At 33.4% G+C, this 22,978-nt stretch overlaps 3 protein-coding genes and 2 non-coding genes across 16 annotated transcripts; 3 read left to right on the forward strand and 2 right to left on the reverse strand.

Annotated features, from left to right (window-relative positions):
• Nucleotides 1-3,230: 3,230 nt before the first annotated feature.
• On the forward strand, nt 3,231-3,304 carry TRNAN-GUU (transfer RNA asparagine (anticodon GUU)). Its single transcript has one exon. It is a non-coding gene; the product is annotated as a tRNA-Asn (tRNA).
• Nucleotides 3,305-4,099: 795 nt separating this feature from the next.
• Nucleotides 4,100-8,214, forward strand: LOC108487522 (uncharacterized). Of its 12 annotated transcripts, none has more exons than XM_053029094.1 (8): nt 4,783-4,979; nt 5,138-5,334; nt 5,423-5,463; nt 5,556-5,619; nt 5,754-5,944; nt 6,246-6,317; nt 7,012-7,070; nt 7,886-8,214. In XM_053029094.1, the coding sequence occupies exons 4-8, from the start codon at nt 5,595-5,597 to the stop codon at nt 7,887-7,889; spliced, it is 351 nt and encodes a 116-aa protein (XP_052885054.1). In that variant the 5' UTR covers nt 4,783-4,979; nt 5,138-5,334; nt 5,423-5,463; nt 5,556-5,594; the 3' UTR covers nt 7,890-8,214. The 12 variants fall into 12 exon arrangements, with proteins under 12 accessions (XP_017647371.1, XP_017647370.1, XP_017647375.1 ...); XM_017791880.2 differs by having other exon boundaries at nt 5,561-5,619; XM_053029095.1 differs by having other exon boundaries at nt 4,784-4,979; nt 5,811-5,944.
• Nucleotides 8,215-11,472: 3,258 nt separating this feature from the next.
• Nucleotides 11,473-11,546, forward strand: TRNAN-GUU (transfer RNA asparagine (anticodon GUU)). The gene has a single exon. It is a non-coding gene; the product is annotated as a tRNA-Asn (tRNA).
• Nucleotides 11,547-12,149: 603 nt separating this feature from the next.
• LOC108487959 (receptor like protein 28-like) lies at nt 12,150-15,235 on the reverse strand. The gene has a single exon (XM_017792288.2). The coding sequence runs from the start codon at nt 15,227-15,229 to the stop codon at nt 12,407-12,409; it is 2,823 nt and encodes a 940-aa protein (XP_017647777.2). The 5' UTR covers nt 15,230-15,235; the 3' UTR covers nt 12,150-12,406.
• A 3,361-nt stretch (nt 15,236-18,596) lies between these two features.
• LOC108487958 (receptor-like protein 9DC3) lies at nt 18,597-19,984 on the reverse strand. Its single transcript, XM_017792287.2, has one exon. The coding sequence runs from the start codon at nt 19,878-19,880 to the stop codon at nt 19,125-19,127; it is 756 nt and encodes a 251-aa protein (XP_017647776.1). The 5' UTR covers nt 19,881-19,984; the 3' UTR covers nt 18,597-19,124.
• Nucleotides 19,985-22,978: the final 2,994 nt, after the last annotated feature.

The raw sequence follows: 22,978 nt of genomic DNA on the forward strand, positions 1-22,978 counted from the left end.
TCAAATTCATATCATTGCCCGGTCGGTCAGCACAAGGATTTCTAGTTTAAATGTACTCATTTGGGAAAAAAAACTAGTTTAAATGATATTTCTCACCATCACGATGGAAAAAAATTTATATAATTTAAGTATGAATTTATGGGTTAAACTTTTGTAGTATTAATTCTTATTTCAGAATATTTATGTTTAGAACAACTCTTATTTAGAACAATTGTATTATTGTTCTAGAAGAGATATTAAGTAAAACGTGATGCTAGTTGTTTCACACTTAATAGTATAACTTCCTGACATATAATTATTTATCTCAAAAAAGAGATAAAAATGTTAATAACTAAAACCGAGTATCTACGGTGTTAAAGAAGAAATTAATCCTATATCGTCACCTTTTTGCTAGTGAGATATCTTTTCTCAAAAGATAAATTTGCGAAGATAATCTTTACCTCTAAAATAGATAATACATGGTAATGAATAGAGGTGTTCATGGGCCGATCTAGGTTCGGACTAGTCCCAACCAAAATCTTAAATATATATAACACATCAAAAATACTAAAAACATTAAAATAATTATTTCCCAACAAATTGAAAATAAATTTTTAAAAAATATATATAGTTAAGTAACACAAAGATAGATGTAACTTAGCAAACAAATGCTTTTAAAATAATAACAAAATTAACAATAAAACAAATGTTATTCAATATTCAAATAATAACAATAAAATGGTAGCAACATAATAGTAAAATGATAGCAAAATAGGGAGAAAACAAGAAAATAACATTAAAACATCACTTTTTTATCTTTTTGTGAATTCCGGCCGGGCTCGAGCAAAAGATGTCTTACTCGAGACCCGATCCGTTTAAAAAATGGGCCTTATTTTTGTGCCCAAACTCATTTTTCAAGCCTATATTTTTACCCAAACCCTCTCAATTTTTCGGCGGGCTCAATCCGGCCATGAACAATTGTTAAACTAACATTTTTTGTAATCTTTTATAATTTAAAAAATCTTAAAAATTTCAAACTAAATTCCATTCACCTTCAATTGCATCAACTTCGTGTTAAGGGCAACTGCAGCTCAAGTCAAGGGCAATAACATGAGCATTTAGGTGATGGCAAGTGACCCCATCCCATGAGCAGCAACTTGCACCCTCCTTCCATGAATTTGTCTTGGGATAAAATTTAAGACCTCTAAAATGATAGCAAGAAAAAGAAGCATCCTGTGTTATGGAAAAAGATATTGCTGTCCGTGTCAACTAAAGATAATCCACATACAATGTGGGACATTTACATTATGTAGAATTCAACATATATATGAAAATTTTGCAGTATTGACTATGTATACTTTACTCCACAAAAAAAGACTAAGACTATCAGCTGTCTATTGACTTCACTTGCTGTTGCGTCCTCCTATCACTCTCACCCAAACTTAATTTACAAGCAATGTGGAAATTTCGGAGATTTGCAGCACAATGTACAATAATTCCACACAATTTGCAGTATTGACTACATTTACTTGAGGGAAGCTACCTAAAAGCCATTAAACATTCATTATTGATTGCAATTATAATTGTAACATCATTAAAAGAAACACATTATCTCAATTTATTGCTTAAAATTCAAGGTGGATGTGGAAATATTTCATTGGTTGGCACTATATGTGTGTCATTTTCTATTAAAATAGATGGAAATGTTAATATTTATTAATTTTATTGACATGACATTCATGTGACAATCCATGTGTAGGCCACATCAGCAATTAATTAATTTTTAAAATTTAAAATATTTTTTATACTTTTATTTTAAAATTTTAAAATTAATTAATTACTAGTGTGACAATTTTGTTAAAAAATTATTTAATTGTTACAATATAATTAATTTCTGCATATTATATAAATCAATTTTGTTATATTTGAATTCTGACTTTTCATTAAATTGGAGTTTATTTCTGTTTTAGCTAACTAGAAAATTAAAATAGAAAAAAGAACTCATACCAAAAGAATATAAGACGTAAAGTTTGGTCCAACACTGTTAGCGTCTATTGACTTCAACTGCTCTTACTGGTTGTGTCAACCAAAGATAACCCATTAGGTGAGAAAATTTCACATTGATGCATTCAAGGTCGAGTTACATGCTTGGTCTTATATGTAGGCATTTCAAAGCTCAAAATTATTCTGATGGTCTTTTACGTAGGCATTTCTAATAATTATTATAGATTTTAATGATTTTTTTATTTTTTTATAATTTCGGAATGAATCTAAATCATTGTTCATATTCAATTTAATTTTGACAATCATTTGATATTCGTGTTGAAAGTATAACGGAACATATATATGAATATCCTTTTTTTTTTTTTAAAATATCATTATATGTAACAATATAAACACTTGAACATCATTTCCACTAACTACATCCTTATTCGTCCATTGCTGCGATTTCCATTCTTTGACTTTTTTCTTCTCCTCTTCTCATGTTGGTTTTCAACCAAATTCACCAACCATTTCAGCTTACCAATTTGGAAAACAACATATCCCACGACCATTCCAAACACTACTCCGCATCCATAACCTATCGACACCACTTTCCAACCTAAAGTGATGTTTGATTCTAAACCATCTTTTTCAAGCACATTTGGACAAAAACAAATTATTTTATTTAATCGGTTATAAGCTCCTTAGTCATTGTGATGTAATCATATCACATCTCACTTAGAATTAGGTATGTATATTTCTAGACTTTCACAGATTTAGTTTGTGCATTCATAATGTTACCATGATCGTCATTTCTCTGCTTTTTTTTTTTTTATCTCTAGTCCCAAATTTGAGGGTGACACAATGACATCGAAACTAAATCTATTTTTTTAAGTAAAAAATAGTTTGATTCATTCTTCACATAATTGATGTTTTTGTTGAGGAAGTATTGTATTTTCAGTATTAATCCATTAAGTATATCCAGTGTTTGATACAATAGATTTGGATTTTATTATTGTATTTTGTGGAAGGATTGTTTATTTATTTTTGTAACTACTAAGTTTTTTATCTTCATTTCTTGCTAACCTATTTTATTTTTTGCATTACTAAATTTCAGTAATTAATTGATGTTGGTTTTGCCAAACTTTGAGAGGTGTTAGTTCATCTTGAATTAAGAGATTATGAATAATCTCTGAAAGAAAATGAGCCCCTAACACCATCCCAAAAATGTATTCTGTACACATAACAATAACAAATTTTTTCTCGAAGCTGGAATAGCTCAGTTGGCTAGAGCGTGTGGCTGTTAACCACAAGGTCGGAGGTTCAAGCCCTCCTTCTAGCGTCTTACTTTTGGTTAAATTTCATCTTTGGTCCCTTTAAATTCCATTTTGCTTTAATTTGATTGCTTTCTAGCATTGCAAATTACACAACACTCTTCAAATTTCTTATTAAATTCTCACTTTTACGACTGCTATGTTACTCCACTAAAATTCCTCTTAGTTTATATTTGAATTTAAAATTTAATAAAATTAAATTTCTTAAATTATTGATATATGTTTAGACATTATTACTGCCTTTCATTGTCTAATCTTAAAATTTCTAACAAGTTTAAACATTATTAAGAAAGGAAATTGGGGACATGGGATCCACCAATTGTACCTCTCATTTCACATCAACTTTGTTACCGAACTATGTTTACTCAACATCTTGATTTCCATGTTAGCTATAAACTTAACATGTTAATTCATTAGCTTGTCAAGTGATTCATGAACAAGCCATCACTGGGAATACACCATGCACAATGCTAAAGATAAAGAAGTATGGTTAAATTGGTCAAGGCAAAACATTAGACACACCAGCAAAAAAATTTATGAAAATACAACGGAGATCACTGAGACATTTTGTTCTCCTTTAGTGAGCAGTAGCAAAGATTATTGAGACTGAATTGAAAGTCATGAAAGAAGACATAAACAACAACACATACAAAATGTTACACTCAAACAAACCATTACAGACAATACGAAATGTAATGAAAGACAGAGGAATTGGTACAATAATAAAGACAGACAGATACCAATACAACCCTTCACCATAGGCAAAACGGTCTACAAAACAAGAAATTGTGAAAATACTACGCTAATGCTTGAACATCATTTGCAGTAATTAGATCCTTCTTCGTCTATTGTTGCGATTGCCTTTCTTTGACTTTCTTCTTCGCCTCTTTTCATGTTGGTTTTCAACCAAATTCACCAACCATTTCGGCTTACCAGTTTGGAAAACAACATATCCCACCGACATTCCTAACACCACTCGGCATCCATAACCTATCAACACCACTTTCCAACCAAAAGCATTGTTTGATTTTCAGCCATCTTTTTCAAGCACATTTGGAGGTGCTGGCTCAATGATGTTGCAAACTTTCGAGACCGGAAACCCACATAGTCCCTTATTCCCTTCATATGAATCATTTCCAAATATGTTGAATTGTTGGCCTTGAGGAATCTGACCATGGAGTTGATTTTCAGAAACATTTAAGGACGAAAGAAATGGCAGATCTACCAATCTATTTGGAATCGTCCCAGACAACCTGTTTGATGATAGGTCCAACCATTCAAGACTGTCAAATTCCCTATTGAGGTGGGGATACCACCATTAAGGTTATTATGAGAAAGGTTGAGCCCTTTCAGTAAGTTAAGCTTCCCAATGACCTTCGAAATACCCCCTTCAAACTGACAGCATGTTTGGTTCAATGTAATGGCATAGCCATTACAACCCTATTCCATGGGCCCACCCTAAACACTTGTTTGGTTCAATGGAATGCCCTATTACGGGCTTATTCCATTACGTGCCTATGCAGAGAAATTGCCTTATTTCTATTCCGTTTCCTCAGCACCGATTACTGATTCGGTGTTTAAGGAAACGCTTCCTTTCAAAGACGATCCCCACTTTGCCCTCTCCCCCTCTCCCACTTTCTCACCTGAAAAAAACAGACAGACAATCCTTCATCGCAGGGTCAGGTAAAACATTTTCTCCCTTTGTTCCTTCCATATTCCTCTCTTCCAAATTTTTTGCCCTCTTTTTTCTGCTTTCTTTTTCTTTCTCTCAATAAAGTTTTTCTTTTCCTCTCTTCCGTTTCTTTTTCTTCATCTATAAAATTCCATCTATTGTTGGACAGAGCAAGAGGGTTCTGAGAGGGGGAATTGAAATCTAAATCAAAAACTGAAAATGTTGACGGTAAACTGAATGATAAACCGGGCACGATCTTCGATTTCAAATTGTCAATACCTCCTAAGACATGACCCAAAGATTTCCCCTTCACCTCCTCAACATTTTGCTTCAAAATCATCCATTCGCTTCTTCGATATTTACACGGCAATTCCTTCATCTCCCCCTTTTTAACTCTAAAATATTTGATTTTTTAAGTTATTGTTCTTTTTAACTTTTTGTCTTGTGTGTGCAGCTTGCAAGCAAGGAAAAAATCGAGAAAGAACGAGCAAGACTGTAAGTTTAAGCTTTGTTTGTTTATTGAAATTTTGTTACGTGCTCTTTTTTCCATTAAATTTAATATAAATAATTGTTTTAATTTGATTTAGGGCAGTGCTGATGAATTGAATAGAGGATAATTTGATGATATGTCTGAGCTAAAACAACATGGTGGTAAGGTATTAACTGATTTGTTCTTTTTATATACATATAGGCTATATCATTTGCAAATCTGTTCAAATGAGTTGAATTGCAATTGATTTCTGAGTAAAATTAATGTTACTTTCTGTAAATATTTTAATTGTTAGGTTTTTTTTCCTGGAAAATTGCACTGGTAAATAAGATTCTAATTCCCAGAATTGCAGCCAGGAAGTTTCATGCCGTGGATGTTATATATTCTGATGGTAGAAAATCAAAGCTGCCGATTGTTTTTGATGCTAGCAAGTTGGCGGTCCCTGAAGCATCTTTAGTCTGTTTATCATTTAGAGTAAACTCTCAGGTATGATTTCTTTTTTCTATGTTTGTTTTGGATTAAATTAATGTATTTCTTAATGATGTTATAAATCTTCCATTTTTATCATGATAAGAGAATGTTGAATAGATAGTGCATTGCTTTAAAATTGTGATAAGAGGCATATCAGCAACTCCATGGCAATGGAGGAGTTAGCACTAAATTGCAATCATGAAAACAGCAAAAACATGAGAAACAAAAGATGTTGTTGGTTGCTAACTTTTCTTTTCTCTTGTTTCTGGTTATTGTTGTTGATGATGCATTTTAACTCCTTTTCCTGACTTGTCAGGCTATCGTCGATTCTTGGGGCAAGCCTTTTTATGACACCTTTAGTGAGTCTAAGAGCGTGCAACTATATGAGGTTCTATATTTTTGCGATTTAACTTTTCATTCCTTTTTGGCATGTGTGGTGAATCAACTATTCTCAATTTTCTGTTGCTAGAAAGAACTTATAGTTACATGCATCTGTAGTCAATAATAATAAGAAACAAATAAAATAGCGAACAAGAATAGAAGATAACCATGCTACTATGATAAATCATATTACTTGGGACACAAATATGTCTGAACCAGTTTTAGAGGTTGATGTGAAGTTGAATCTATGTCTTGAGGTTGTTATCTTATTGGCTTCAAAGATCATGATAGTTACCTGGATATTTAACTTCAATTCTGCCCTGTGACAAAATATTGTTCTTTTGGGTTGTCCAGAATATCCATCTGTATATGTTTTTGCATTCCAAAATAATATGAAATTGTTAAGTTTTGCAGTTCCTTTTAGGTTTATTGGATTTCAAAATTTTCAGGCTTTTGGTGCGTTACTTAAATTTGAGAGCCCCTTTGACTAGACAGTTCTGGCTCATATGATTCGATTTATATTTTACTTCTGTAGAATCTTGATTCTAGTCATATTTTTTAGAATGTCAGCATGATAATGTGATTGTATTTCTGTTCTAGTATGCTAACGTGTTTAATTATCTCATCTTTCTAGCTGTTTAAGCAATGGTTTTTTATTTTACTTTGACAACATTATGGATGAGGTTGATTTTTGTAAACAGACTTACACGCGACCTTTTATTTTACTGCCAACTTCAGCCGTTGAGGGTCCGGGAAATATGTAAGTATATCATGTTTAATTGCAGCATACAAATGCTAGGGTTATGTTTATGTATCCTATCTTATCCATTTTCACATTTATCTTTTGGGGCTTGCAAGATTTAAGGAGCCTCTCTAACTATACTATTATTTCATTCATTACTTTAGTATATTCATTTAATATATATTGAAGGATAATTAGTATGGTTGATTAAATCGCATTACATAGTGTCTGACACAAACTTAATCCTCTACCTCAAATATTGTTATTAGTACGGGAGGGGGGATTTTCATTTTCACTTTCTAATTTTTCCATGCATATATTATAAAATGGATTTGTTATTAATACGGAATGATATAAGCTCTACTGGATAGACTTGTTCCTTTGCTTCTTCAGCAACTAGTGCAAGATTACAGCAACTGGGTTCAACTCCAAAAGCAACTGATAAATTAGCTTCTTTGTTCTTATCGGCTAGTTTCACCTGTTAACTGTTTTATTTTCCCTAATTTGTGTTTCTTTGTCTTAGTTAAGTCCATGATGATAAACCATATTCTTTTTAATCTGAATCAATGGCAACCGGTTTTAATCTGAGAAAAAAATAGGGAGGGGAGGGGGGAATAGCATTTTCAGATATATTGGCTAGGGCTGGCTATTTAACAAATTAATGATCTTATTCGCCAAAGGTAGCTGTATTTTGTTCTGTCAGATTAAAGTGATATAATGAAGGATGTTAACCTCTCACTGCTAGCAATAGTATTCGTTTTAATTACCTTAAATAGTGATTTTCTTTTCTTGGATGTTCTAACCTTGCCTTTGTGTTAAATTACTAATAACAGGTAAACTAGCAAAGGCAAGGCCGAGTAACTCAATAAATTTGATATTTCAGCAGAGAAGGCATTGTTGAGATTCGCAAACTCAATAAATTTTGACATCTTTGGTTAGAAAGAGTTGGAATCTTTATCGCAATATGGGTTAAGTTTTGACATCATTTTATTATGATTTCGGATTGTCCCCAATTGGTCTCTTTGGAAATAGAAGAGATATTGCAACTTGATGACAAGATTTCGAGTGTTGAATATATAGAAATAAAATGTTTTTGCCTTTTCTTTTCGATGCTGCAGTGATCCTAATACCAATGGATAAGTAGAAAATTAAAAATTTCAAACTATTTATATAAATTTATTATGTTGGTACCATATTTCAGACTATTTATACAAATGTTTCAGGAATACTAATACCAATGGTGGACAAGTAGAAAATAAAAAGATAACACTTTTTCTTTTCAGTGCTTTGTGCCTTTTTCTTTTAATAAAAATTTCATGTTTAATACAATTTATCAATTTTAGATAATAACACAGATAAAATAATTATATAAAAATTATGTAAATAACAAATGAAACTTTAGTTGAAACTATAAATTTGGGATTAATTTATAGGAAGATAATGACATAAGTTATTATAGTCTAAATGAAACTTTAGATGATACCATAAAATTGAGATTAATTTATAGGAAGATTAATTTATAGAAGATAATTAAATTATTTGTTTCGCTAATGATATTCTAACACATTAAATATGCATTGTAGTTTAAAAATAATAAAATAATTATATATTATTTTTAATATTATATATTATGATTTTTATTCATTCATATTTTAATAATAATTATATTAAGAATGTTATTAAATTATATATTATTATCTTTATTAAATTATATTTAATAATAATTATATTAAAGTATAATTAAATTATTTATTATTTATTATTAAATTATATTTAATAATAATCCTATTATAAATTAATAACAATAACAATAATCATTTACCTAAAAAATTCTGCTAAGAGTATTCTAGTCATTTTAGTTTTTCTCCTTATGCTATTACAATATCATTCCATTCAACCAAACACAAGAATACTATTACAGTACTATTCCATTCCATTCAACCAAACAGTTGAATTACTGATTAAAGCTCTATTCCATTACAGCCCTATTCTATTACAGTCAACCAAACGTACCCTTACATTGAAAAGCTATGGATATTAGATTTTCAAAATTTTTGTATTTTTCACAATCATCAACAACCACTTCCTTTTTACCGTATATTTTTCATTCTTTAAATTGGATGTTTTTTTTTTAGCAAAATCTTGTATTTTATTTGAACTCTCTAAACAAACAAAAAAATTAAGATTGATGAGATTAGAAAGTAAATTGACTTAGTCTACTTCTCTATAACACGTAAAGAATGTGAGTGTTTATTTACTTGGCTGTCAACCAAAGCTACTTAATGTGGAAATTATTTTCCACACAAAAGAACAAAATTGTGCTCTATTCACTACGTTTGAGGAAGAAGACTGCTGGAAATTTAATCCACCGATTCCATAAAAACGTGTTTACTTATATATATATACCTCATAATTCAAATCTAAAATCTCATTTGTTATAAATTTTGATAAATTTATTTGGGAATAGTTATTTTTCATTCGTTAATTATTTCTCTGTTAATCAAGTAAAAAAATTAAAACAAAAAAGACAATGATTTATTTGGCATTTTTTAACTTTACGAACAAAAAGTTATTTTAGCTTTCCGTATAATTTTTTTTTTTGTCTCATTCAGCCTTGAAATTTGTATGATTTGTTAAATCACCCAAAAAAAATGATGAAAAAGTTAACATTTGTTAAATAACAAAACTAGCACCAATATGGCTGATGTTAACGATTAGTAGTTAATGGCAACACCTACGTGGTTGTTAACAGATACCACACCAACACTGTTTGTTGACGTGACAATGCCATATGATCAATAATCGTTGACATGGTAGCGCCACACGATCGCCCATTGGTGACATATTAAGAGTATAACTAGTTTTGATGGGAATGGTTACTTTCATTAACTCAGTTTAAAGGACTTAACACGTAAAGTTTTGTTCTATTGCAGAATTCACATCCAATGTGGGATATTTATATTATGCAAAATTCAACACATATATGAGAATTTTTGTATTTCCACAATCATCGTGTTGTTAGTGATCACCAACCACTTCCTTTTTACCATATATTTTTCATTCATAAAATTGATTACTTTTTTTACTAAAATTTTGTATTTCATTTGAACTCCCCAAAGAAGTAAAATAATTAACATTCATGAGATTACAAAGTCTTCTTCCCTATAACACCTCAAGTTTGGTCCCAAATTGTTTTCCACACAAAAGGACAAAGAGGAAGAAGACTGCTATAAATTTAACTATCAATTGTCTATTCACTGTAACTCCACAAAAAAAGACTAAGACTAAGACTATCAATTGTCTATTTACTAAGACTATCAATTGTCTATTGACTGTACTTTACTCGACAAAAAAAGACTAAGACTATCAATTGTCCATTGACTACACTTTAACTCGATAAAAACAGACTAAGACTAAGACTATCAATTGTCTTTTGACTAAGACTATCAATTGTCTATTGACTATACTTTAACTCCACAAAAAATGACTAAGACTATCTATTGACTTCACACTTGCTGTCGCTTCCTCCTATCTCTCTCACCCAAACTTAATTTATGAGCAATGAGGAAATTTCGGACATTTGCGGCACAATGTACAATAATTCCACACCATTTGCAGTATTGACTACGTTTACTGGAGGGAGAACAAAGACATGAATGCTGGAAATTTTAACTAGTTTGTACCGTCAATGAAGCTACCTCAATTCCTGTAATTGGATTAATCTCATGGTTGCTGCAATGTTTTGACAGTGTAATCGAATGTTAAATATGTTACTCTGCAATGCCATTGTAAATATTACTGTTAAATTTGTTGATTGATATATAGGTTTGGCACAAAATTAAGAATACACAGGCAGGTTGAACTATTCCATGTATGAACCTCTGCAACGTAAATGCATATGGCACAAAGGCTCAAACCATACCTTATGTTCTTGAATTCTCATCATCACATGCTTATAAATGCAATTCAAACTTACCTAATTGAATCTTTTTGTAATTCAAAATGTATTTTTTCTTTTATGGTGAGCAGTATAAGGACATTAGATCCACCAATTTATGTTTGAATCCATTACATCATTCAGCTCTGCTATGTACTATTATTTCCAAAAATCTTGAAAGGAGACATCCTCCAATTTAAAGACAAGAAATGAGAAAGAACATGCACCAACAAAGAATCGATTATTGTTTTGTATTTGGTAAATACAATTTGAATTAAATAATCAAGAATGGCAGTGAATAAATATGGAAAAACAATCTATATTCAGTAATTAATTGATGTTGTTTTTGCCAAACTTTGAGAAGTGTTAGTTCATCTTGAATTAAGAGATTATGAATAATCTCTGAATGAAAGTGAGCCCCCAACACCATATTTCCCCAAAAATGTATTCTATTCAAATAATAATAACAAAACTATTCTCGAAGCTGGAATAGCTCAGGTGGCTAGAGCGTGTGGCTGTTAACCACAAGGTAGGAGGTTCAAGCCCTCCTTCTAGCGTTTTACTTTTGGTTAAATTTCATCTTTGGTCCCTTTAAATTCCTTTTTGCTTTAATTTGATTGCTTTCTAGCGTTGCAATTTACACAACAGTCTTCAAATGTCTTATTAAATTCTCACTTTTACGAGTGATATGTTACTCCAATAAAATTCCTCACAGTTTATATTTGAAATTCAAACTTAATAAAATTAAATTTCTTAAATTATTGATAGATGTTTAGACATTATTACTGCCTTGATTGTCAAATCTTAAAATTTCAAACATTAAATATAAAATAGTTAAATTTCAATTAAGCCTACTTAAAGGAAATTAGGGACATGGGATCCACCAATTGTACATCAATTCACATCAACTTTGTTACCGAACTACGTTTACTCTAGAAATAAAAGGGAAAAAGAGACATGAACGCTTGAAATTATAACTTTGTCTGCACCATCTACATCTTGATTTCCATGTTAGCTATAAACTTAACCTGTTAATTCGTTAGCTTGTCAAATATTTCATGAACATGCCATCACTGGGAATACACCATGCACAATGCTAAAGATAAAAGACATATGGTTAAATTGGTCAATGCAAAACATTAGACACACTTGTAAAAAGATTATAAAAATACAATAGAGATTATTGAGACTGAATTGAAAGCCATGAAAGAAGACATAAACAACACCACCATACAAAATGTTACACTCAAACAAACAATTACTGATAGTACAAAATGCAATAAAAGACAGAGGAATTGGTACAATAATAACAACATACACATACCAATGCAACCCTCCACCATAGGCAAAATGGTCTACAATTAAAACAAGAAATTATGAAAATACAACACTAATTCTTCAACATCATTTGCAGTAATTAGATCCTTCTTCGTCTATTGTTGCGATTTCCTTTCTTTGACTTTCTTCTTCGCTTCTTCTCATGTTGGTTTTCAACCAAATTCACCAACCATCTCAGCTTACCAGTTTGGAAAACAACATATCCCATGGCCATTCCGAACACTACTCCGCATCCATAACCTATCAACACCACTTTCCAACCACAAGCAATGTTTGATTTTGAGCCATCTTTTTCAAGCACATTTGGAGGGGCTGGCTCAATGATTTTGCAACCTTTCGAGACCGGAAACCCACATAGTCCCTTATTTCCTTCATATGAATCATTTCCAAATGTGTTGAATTGTTTTCCTTGAGGAATCTGACCATGGAGTTGATTTTCAGAAACATTTAAGGACGAAAGAAATGGCAGATCTGCCAATCTATTTGGAATCGTCCCAGACAACCTGTTTGAAGATAGGTCCAACCATTCCAGACTTGTCAAATTCCCTATTGAGGTGGGGATACCACCATTAAGGTTATTATGAGAAAGGTTGAGCCCTTTCAGTAAGTTAAGCTTCCCAATAACCTTTGGAATCTCCCCTTCAAACTGATTGTTTGATAGATCAATGATCATCCACATGGTGAAAATTTTCACCAAATCCACATCTCGTCCTTTCAGAACAATTCCAATGGAATAGGTATAGAAGGCACTACCTCCCTGAACATACACCCCCATGTACGACACTGTACTACCAATCGTCTCTAGATTTATGATAGCCTTGAAGCTGTTGATGTATCTCACTGGTAGGGGTCCAGAAAAATAATTACTTGAGAGATCAAAAATTTGGATTTTAGAGAAAACAGGGCTAGACTTGGAGCTATTGACACACAAGGAACCATGCATATGATTTGACTTCAATACAAGAACTTGTAGCTGTGGAAGACTTCCCAACCAATGAGGAAATGTATCATTGATCTTGTTGTTACCAAGATCTAGCACTTCCAGACCATTACAATTAAGGATGGATGGTGTTAAAGGCCCTTCTAACAGATTTCCATTTAAGTTCAAATTACTCAATTGGCATCCCTTTGCAAATGTTGGAGGAATCGTCCCATAAAACTTGTTCTTCTTCAGATTCAAGAATTCAAGGCTGTCGCTCAAATTTCCTAAACATCGCGGAATTGTTCCACTCAAGTTATTGTGGGACAAATCAAGAATTTGAAGAGAAGTGACATTGCAGATTAAAGAAGAGACCTCTCCATTGAAACTATTATTTGAGATCAGAAAGGTATTGATCGACGAAGCTGGAATCGGAAGATTTCCACGGATCAAATTGGAGCTTAAGTCAAGAACTGCAATATTCTTCCATGAAAATTGCTTAACTTCTGTCAAAGAGTTATGAGATACATTTAAGTAAGTCAAAGAGTCATTCCCCACCTCTTGCATCCACTGTGGAATCTTGCCTTCAATTCTGTTGTAAGAGAGGTCTAAGCTTCCCAAACTTTTAAGCCCTTTCAAAAAATGGGGGAATTCACTAAGATTGCAAGATGAAAAAAATAAGCCTGTAAGATTAGGCAATATATGGTTAACACTAGAAATGCTATTAGATGTTAAGGATAGGCTGTTATATGAAAGGCCAAGATAATTGAGATTTGAAAGGTTTGAGAACATGCTCAACTCTATGACACCATTAAGATTATTTGAGGATAAAATAAGGTCGGTAAGATTGAGAAGTTGGGATATTGAAGATGGAAGAGGACCTTGGAGTTTATTATTTGCTATATCTAAATATTCTAGTGATTTGGATTGGAATTCTTTGATATGCCCACTGAATTGATTTTGAGAGAGTTCCACTACCTTTAAGGAGGGAGCAGTATACAACCATGACGGAAGTGTTCCATTGAGTAAATTGTCATATAAGTATAAATATTTTAGATTAGGAAAAGCGGCTACCTCATCTGGAATGGAACCTTCTAATGAATTTTGAGCTATATCCAAGAATTCAAGCTGCGTTAGGTTTGGAATTGATAATGGAATTTGTCCACTTAATTGGTTGTCTGACAAGTCTAAATGAGTGAGTTGCAAGAGGTTCCCCAATGATCTTGGAATTTGTCCAGTCAATTGGTTGCCTCTTAAGTTGAGGAAATTGAGGTTTGGCAAATCAAAAATGTGTTTTTGGAATTTTCCTTGCAAATCACAATAAGCAAGACTGAGAGACCTTAGAGAAGAGGATAGATTCATAAAGACATGAGGATTAATAGAAGACATGTTGATTCTATTCAAAAACAGATGTCTGACCTCGGTTAGGTTGTGAACAAGTCCCTCCAGAGCATGTTGGTCAATTGTAAATTGCTCAGAGTCATAATTCCAAGATGAGAGATCAAGTGAAACCAATTTTGACAGAGGGGAGACTTGGGATGGGACCTCTCCTACGAAATTGGTGTGAGAAAGGTTGAGATATACTAGACTTTCAAACCGACCAAACTCAGATGGAATTTTGGAAAGATTAAAATCATTGTAGGCAAGGTTGAGTTTTTGAAGGTGAGGAAGAAGGACGAGAGTGGTATTGGAAGGGAAGTTGCCATATAGCCAACTGCAGCTCAAGTCAAGGGCAATCACATGAGCATTTAGGTGGTCACAAGTGACCCCATCCCATGAGCAGCAATCTGTACCCTCCTCCCATGAATATGTCTTGGGATAAGATTTAAGGCCAGCAATATCATCGCAATGCCAAGAAACATACTTTGTTATGGAAAAAGAGTTCTTAAACTGGATTAGTGAAGAGCAGGAATGAGATCTTGAAGAAGAAGCATAAAGATGGGGAAAGAAGAGAAATAGGCAGAGAAAGAGATAGGAGGCCATGTTATGTTTGTAGAGTAAGATGAAGGATAGGAATGGTATTTATAGGCAACAAATAATACAGTCTTTTTTGCTTTTACATTGAAAAGCTATGGATATTAGATGTTCAAAATTTTTGTATTTTTCACAATCATAAGCAACCACTTCCTTTTTACCATATATTTTTTATTCTTAAAACTGGATGCTTTTAAATTTAAAAAAAAAATTCAAAAAAAAACTAAATGCTTTCTTTTTAGTAAAATCTTGTATTTCATTTGAGCTCCCTAAACAACTAAAAAAATTAAGATTGATAGATTATAAAGTAGATTGACTTAGGGCGGGTTTGGATGGGCGATTGGGTGTCGTGCGGTACATTTAGCTTACTTTTTATTTCACGCTACAATATAGCTACAGTATCTAATCTCACTGCCATCGCTATTTTTACACTAACCGCAAGAAAACGCACCGCCAATCCAAACTCACATTTAATCTTCTTCCCTATAACACATAAAGAATATGTGTATCTCACTTGACTGTCAACCAAAGCTAATTAATGTGGAAATTATTTTTCACACAAAAGAATAAAATTGTGCTCTATTCACTACGTTTGAGGAAGAAGACTGCTGAAAATTTAATCCACATATTCCATAAGTGTATACTATATATATATATATATATATATATATATATATATAACCTCATAATTCAAATCTAAAATCTTATTTATTGTAATAAATTTATTTGGGAATAGTTATTTTTCATTCGTTAATTATTTCTTTTTAATCAAGTAAAAAATTAAAACCAAAAATACATAATGATTTATTTGGCATTTTTAACTTTACAAATAAAAAGTCATTTTAGCTTTTCATTTATTTATTTATTTATTTATTTATTTATTTGTTTGTTTGTTTGTCTCTTTTAGCCTTGAAACTTGTACGGTTTGTTAAATCATCCAAAAAAAATGATGAAAAAATTAACATTTGTTAACTAACAAAACTAGCACCTATGCGGCTGATGTTGACCGTTAATAGTTGATGGTAACACCTACGTGACTGTTAATAAATATTACACCAACACTATTTGTTGACGTGACAATGCCATATGATCAATAATTGCTAACATGGTAGCGCCATGCCATCACCCATTGGTGACATATTAACCTTTGAGTTCAACTCAAATTACTCTTTCCTTAGTTATAAATTAAGAGTATAACTAATTTTGATGGGAATGGTTACTTTCATTAACTCAATTTAAAGGATTTAACACTTAAAGTTTAGTCCTATTACAGAATTCACATGCAATATGGGACATTTACATTATGCAGAATTCAACACATATATAGGAATTTTTGTATTTTCATAATCATCGTGTTGTTAGTGATCAACAACCACTTCCTTTTCATCATATATTTTTCATTCAGAAAATTGATTACCTTTTTTTACCAAAATTTTGTATTTCATTTTGAACTCCCCAAAAAAATAAAATAATTAACATTCATGAGATTACAAAGTCTTATTCCTTATAACACGTCAAGTTTGGTCCCAAATTATCTTCCACACAAAAGAATAAAGAGGAAGAAGACTGCTACAAATTTAATTACCGATTGTCTATTGACCATACTTTAGGGCCGCAAAAAAAAGACTAAGACTATCAATTGTCTATTGACTTCACACTTGCTGTTGCTTCCTCCTATCTCTCTCACCCAATCTTAATTTACAAGCAATGTGGAAATTTCGGACATTTGCCCCACAATGTACACTACTTCCACACCATTTGCAGTATTCACTACGTTTACTTGAGGGAAAACAAAGACATGAATGCTGGAAATTTTAACTAGTTTGTACGGTCACTGAAGCTACCTCAATGCCATTAAGGATATCAATTCCTGTAATTGGATTAATCTCATCGTTGCTGCAATATTTTGACAGTATATTCGAACGTTAAATATGTTACTCTGCAATGCTATTGTAAATATTACTGTTAAATTTGTTGATAGATATATAGGTGTGGCACAAAATTAAGAATACACAAAGGCAAGTTGAATTATTCCATGTGTGAACTTCTGCAACATAAATGCATATGGCACAAAGGCTCAAACCATACCTTATGTTCATGAATTCTCATCATCACATGTTTATAAATGCAACTCAAACTTGAATAATTGAAATTCTTTTGTAATTCTAAATGTATTTTTTTTTATGGTGAGCAGTATAATGTTTACTAAAAATTGAAATTCAAGAAAGAAGACATACATAGTTGCACCATACAAGATGTTACACTCGAACTAAACCCTTACAAATAGTACGAAATGCAATGAAATACAGAGGAATTGGTACAATCATAAAAACAGACACATACCAATGCAACTTTTCACCATAGGAAAAACATTCTGACAGACTACTAAACCAGAAATTATGAAGACACAGCAGAAATGCTTTAACTTCATTTGCACCAACTAGATCCTTCTTCATCCATTGATGCGATTGCTCTATTTTGGCTTTCTTCTTCGCCTCTTCTCATGTTGGTCTTCAACCAAATTCACAAACCTTTTCGCCTTACCGGTTTGGAAAACAGCACATCCCATGGCCATTCCAAACACTACCCCGCATCCATAACCTATCAACAGTACTTTCCAACCAAAAGCAATGTTTGCTTTTGAGCCATCCTTTTCCAGCACATTTGGAGGTGGTGTCTCATTGATGCTGCAACCTTTGGAGACTGGAAACCCACATAGTCTCTGCTTCCTTCATATGAATTGTTTCCAAATGTGTTGAACTGTTTGCCTTGAGGAATCTGACCATGGAGTTGATTTTCAGAAACGTTTAAGAAGGAAAGAAATGCCAGATCTGCCAATATCTCTGGAATTAACTCAGTTCAAAAGACTATATAACTCGTAAAGTTTGGTCCAAGAGTTGCAGCGTCTATTGACTTCAACTCTTGCTATTACCTCAAGAAGAAAGACTGCTACAATTCTATCATCTTTAAACCAGCAATTTAAAAGCAATAAGGGCATCAGATCCACCAATTTATGTTTGAATTCATTCATCATGCAGGTCTGCTATGTTCTATTATTGGAAAAAATCTTGAAAGGAGACAACCTCAAATTTAAAGACAACAAATGAGAAAGAACATGCACCAACAAAGAATCGATTATTGTTTTGTATTTGGTAAATACAATTTGAGTTAAATAATCAAGAATGGTAGTGAATAAATAAGGAAATACAATGTAGATTCAGAACCACAATAAATCATATTAAGCTCATGAGTTTAAAATATATATCTCTGCAGCTTGATTGTCTTGTTAGCTATAAACATAACCTGTTAATTCCATCATTAATACCATTAGATATATTTCGATGGGGGAGATTTTTTAGTAGGAAAACAGTTGAAGTCATTCAAAAAGACATAAATAGCTGCAACTATGTAAGAGTACATTGAGAATAGATCTTTACACGTTATTGAAATACTATACTAAAAGATAAAGACATATAGCTAAACGTTAGACACACCATAAAAATATATATATGAAAATACAACAGAAATGCTTGAACATCATTTGCTCTGCCTAATCCTTCTTCCTCCATTGCTGCGATTCCCGGTCATTGGCTCTCTTCTCTGCCTCTTCTGAATATGATCTTCAACCAAACTCACTATCCACTTTGGCTTACCAGTTTGGAAAATAACATATCCCACGCCCAATCCTAACACCACTCCACATCCATAACCCAATAACCCTACTTTCCACCCAAAATCAATGTTTGATTTTGATCCACCTTCTTCTGATAAGTTTGAAGGTGGTGGTAGCTCATTATTGTTGCAATCACTTGACAATGGAAAACCATGTAATCCTTTGTTGCCTTCATAGGAAGTATTTTCAAAGGTATTGAATTGTTTTCCTTGAGGGATGCACCCAACCAATTCATTCATTGAAAGGTTTAACATAGAAAGAGCCATCAAATTTAGCAGTTCTCTTGCAATCCTTCCTCCCAGCTTGTTTGGAAACCATATAATTCTTTGACTTTTTTCTTCGCCTCTTCTCATTTTGGTTTTCAACCAAATTCACCAACCATTTCGGCTTACCAGTTTGGGAAACAACATATCCCACCGACATTCCGAGCACTATTCCGCATCCATAACCTATCAACACCACTTTCCAACCAAAAGCAATGTTTGATTTTGAGCCATCTTTTTCAAGCACATTTGGAGGTGCTGGCTCAATGATGTTGCAAACTTTCGAGACCGGAAACCCGCATAGTCCCTTATTTCCTTCATATGAATCATTTCCAAATCTATTGTATTGTTTTCCTTGAGGAATCTGACCATGGAGTTGATTTTCAGAAACATTTAAGGACGAAAGAAATGGAAGATCTGCCAATCTATTTGGAATCGTCCCAGACAACCTGTTTGAAGATAGGTCCAACCATTCAAGACTTGTCAAATTCCCTACTGATGTGGGGATCCTACCATTAAGGTTATTATGAGAAAGGCTAAGCCCTTTCAGTAAGTTAAGCTTCCCAATAACCTTTGGAATCTCTCCTTCAAACTGATTGTTTGAGAGATCAATGATCATCCACATGGTGAAAATTTTTTCCAATTCCATATGGGTTCCTTTCATAATAATTCCGATGGAATAGGTATAGAATCCACTATGGATAGAAGCATACTTCAAGCCCATGTATGACCTTGCACTACCATTTTTCTTGAGATTTATGATAGCCTTGAAGTTGTTGATGTATCTCACAGGTAGTGGCTCAATGATGTTGCACAAATATCTCAATTTGATTTGATTATAATCAATTTGATTAGATTCTAATTAAACTGATTTAAAGGCACCTTTAATGCAGATTTGTATCTTTATTCATGAAAATTTTAAAAATTTCTTTATATTGAATGCCTATAAAAGTCTCAAGAATTCTTGAGAATTTTTTCCAAAATTATTGCTGCAGTCTCCATATAACCAACCCTTTTACTGCTAACTTGTAAAAAAATTATGAAAATACAACAGAGATCATTGAGGCATTTGGTTCTCCTTTAGCGAGCAGTAGCAAAGATTATTGAGACTAAGTTCAAAGTCATGAAAGAAGATATAAACAACAGCACCATACAAAATGTTACACTCAAACAAACCATTACAGATAGTACGAAATGCAATGAAAGACGGAGGAATTGGTACAATAATAAAGACAGACAGATACCAATGCAACCCTTAACCATAGGCAAATACAACACTAATTCTTGAACATCATTTGCAGTAATTAGATCCTTCTTCGTCTATTGCTGCGATTGCCTTTCTTTGACATTCTTCTTCGCCTCTTCTCATGTTGGCTTTCAACCAAATTCACCAACCATTTTGGCTTACCGATTTGGAAAACAACATATCCCACCGACATTTCGAGCACTATTCCGTATCCATAACCTATCAACACCACTTTCCAACCACAAGCAATGTTTGATTTTGAGCCATCCTTTTCAAGCACATTTGGAGGTGCTAGCTCAATGATGTTGCAACCTTTCGAGACCGGAAACCCACATAGTTCCTTATTTCCTTCATATGAATCATTTCCAAATGTGTTGAATTGTTTTCCTTAAGGAATCTGACCATGGAGTTGATTTTTAGAAACATTTAAGGACGAAAGAAATGGCAGATCTGTCAATCTATTTGGAATCGTCCCGGACAACCTATTTGAAGATAGGTCCAACCATTCAAGACTTGTCAAATTCCCTATTGAGGTGGGGATACCACCATTTAGGTTATTATGAGAAAGGTTGAGCCCTTTTAGTAAGTTAAACTTCCCAATAACCTTTGGAATCTCCCCTTCAAACTGATTGTTTGATAGATCAATGATCATCCATGTTGAAGTTAGTTCCCATGCAGCCCATGCAGATTCAAGCACGTGAAAATTAATGCACTTATGTTATCCGGGTAAAGTATGTGCAAGAATTCATACACACAAGTTACCCGGGTAAAATACATGCAACCTGAAGGGGTTGATGCTTCTTTTTCTGTCTCGATTACATTTTGTTACCGTTTAACTATGCTTTTGTAATCTAGTTCATTTTGAACTTAGTTTAGTTTATGTTTGATGTAATTTGATGGTGATAGAGCTGATCACCAGCTTTGTTTATGTTTGCAAGCAAAATCACCTAGTCCCTATGTAACTAGAGGAGTTACGTAGTGTTTAGGTAAAGGATTTGTTAATCTTTTGACCAGCCAAATAACTGGTATATGTAATGGCTTTATGCCAATGTTTCAAATGAATGAAATCATCAGATTTTCTTCCATATGCTCCATCTTTCTTTGCCTTCTAAAATCTTCTAAGTTCTGTTCTTCATTCTTGACAGTAGCTAAAAGCTTGAACTCCAAGCATTTTTCCTTCATATTTTATCCGGGTATAACACGTTCTTCTTAGGTGCTTCTGTTTGAAATTCTTACTTTACCCGGTTAAAGTGTGTCAAAAACCTAACAATTGGTATCAAGAGCTTTCATCTTAGAGGACCTGTTAAATGGCTTCATCAGGCTTTTCTCCTGCTGCACCACCAGTCTTTAATGGTGAAGGGTTCCACATATGGCAGGTTAAGATGAGGACTTACCTGTAGGCCTTCGATCTGTGGGAAGTTGTCAACACAGATGCTGAGCCAGCTCCACTTAGAGCCAACCCAACAGTGGCTCAAATCAGAGAACATGCAGATGAGAAGACCAAAAGGCACAAGGCCATGTCATGCATTCAGAACTGTGTTTCTGATGTTATTTTCACCAAAATCATGGCTTGTGAGACTCCCAAGCAAGCCTGGGACAAGCTCAAGGAGGAGTTCCAAGGCACTGAAAGAACTAGGCAGCAGCAGTTACTAAACTTGAGAAAAGATTTTGAAAATCTCAAGATGAAGGAAGAAGAGACAGTAAAGCAGTACTCAGACAGGATAATGGCTGTGGTCAACAGCATAAGATTGCTAGGAGAATAGTTCAATGAGGCAAGAATTGTGGAGAAAGTACTCTCAACATTGCCTGAAAGATATGAGGCAAAGATCTCATCTTTAGAGGATTCGAGAGACCTGGCAACAATCTCCCTAACTGAGCTCATTAATGCCCTCTATGCTCAGGAACAAAGGAGAGCCAGTAGAATGGAGGAGCACCAGGAGGGAGCTTTTCAAGCCAAAGCTAAAGCAACCTCAAGTACCACTGCCTATAAGGGCAAGAAGAACTGGAAAAACAGGTCTAAGCCTGATGCTGCAAGTGGAGGAGATCGACTCTGCAGATTTTGCAAAAGACCTGGTCATCCAGAGGCCAGATGCTAGTTCAGACCAGATGCTGTGTGTCAACACTGCAAAAAGAAAGGCCATGTTAAAAGGGTCTGCAAAGAAAAAGGCAGACCTGGCCAAAACCAACAACACAAGGCTGAGGCTCGGGTAGCTGAAGAAGGCAGTGATAATGAGGAGCAAGTCTTTGTAGTCTCCTGTTCAGCTGCTCAGAAGAAAGACTCAAATGGTTGGCTCCTTGACAGTGGCTGCACCAACCATATGTCATCAGATGCAGCTATTTTCAAGTCCTTAGACAGAAGCTGTAAAATACAAGTTAAAGTTGGCAATGGCCACTTTATCAAGGCAGAAGAAAAGGGAGATGTGGTTATTCACACTCCAACAGGTAACAAAATCATTTCAAATGTTTTGTTAGTTCACAAATTAATGAAACACATTAAGTATAGCTCGATTAGTTGAAAAAGGCTATCTGGTGGTGTTCAAAGGAAATGAATGTCGATTAGTGATCCAAGTGGATCC

Source organism: Gossypium arboreum, chromosome 5, assembly GCF_025698485.1.
Source record: "Gossypium arboreum isolate Shixiya-1 chromosome 5, ASM2569848v2, whole genome shotgun sequence".
Classification (NCBI taxonomy): domain Eukaryota; kingdom Viridiplantae; phylum Streptophyta; class Magnoliopsida; order Malvales; family Malvaceae; genus Gossypium; species Gossypium arboreum.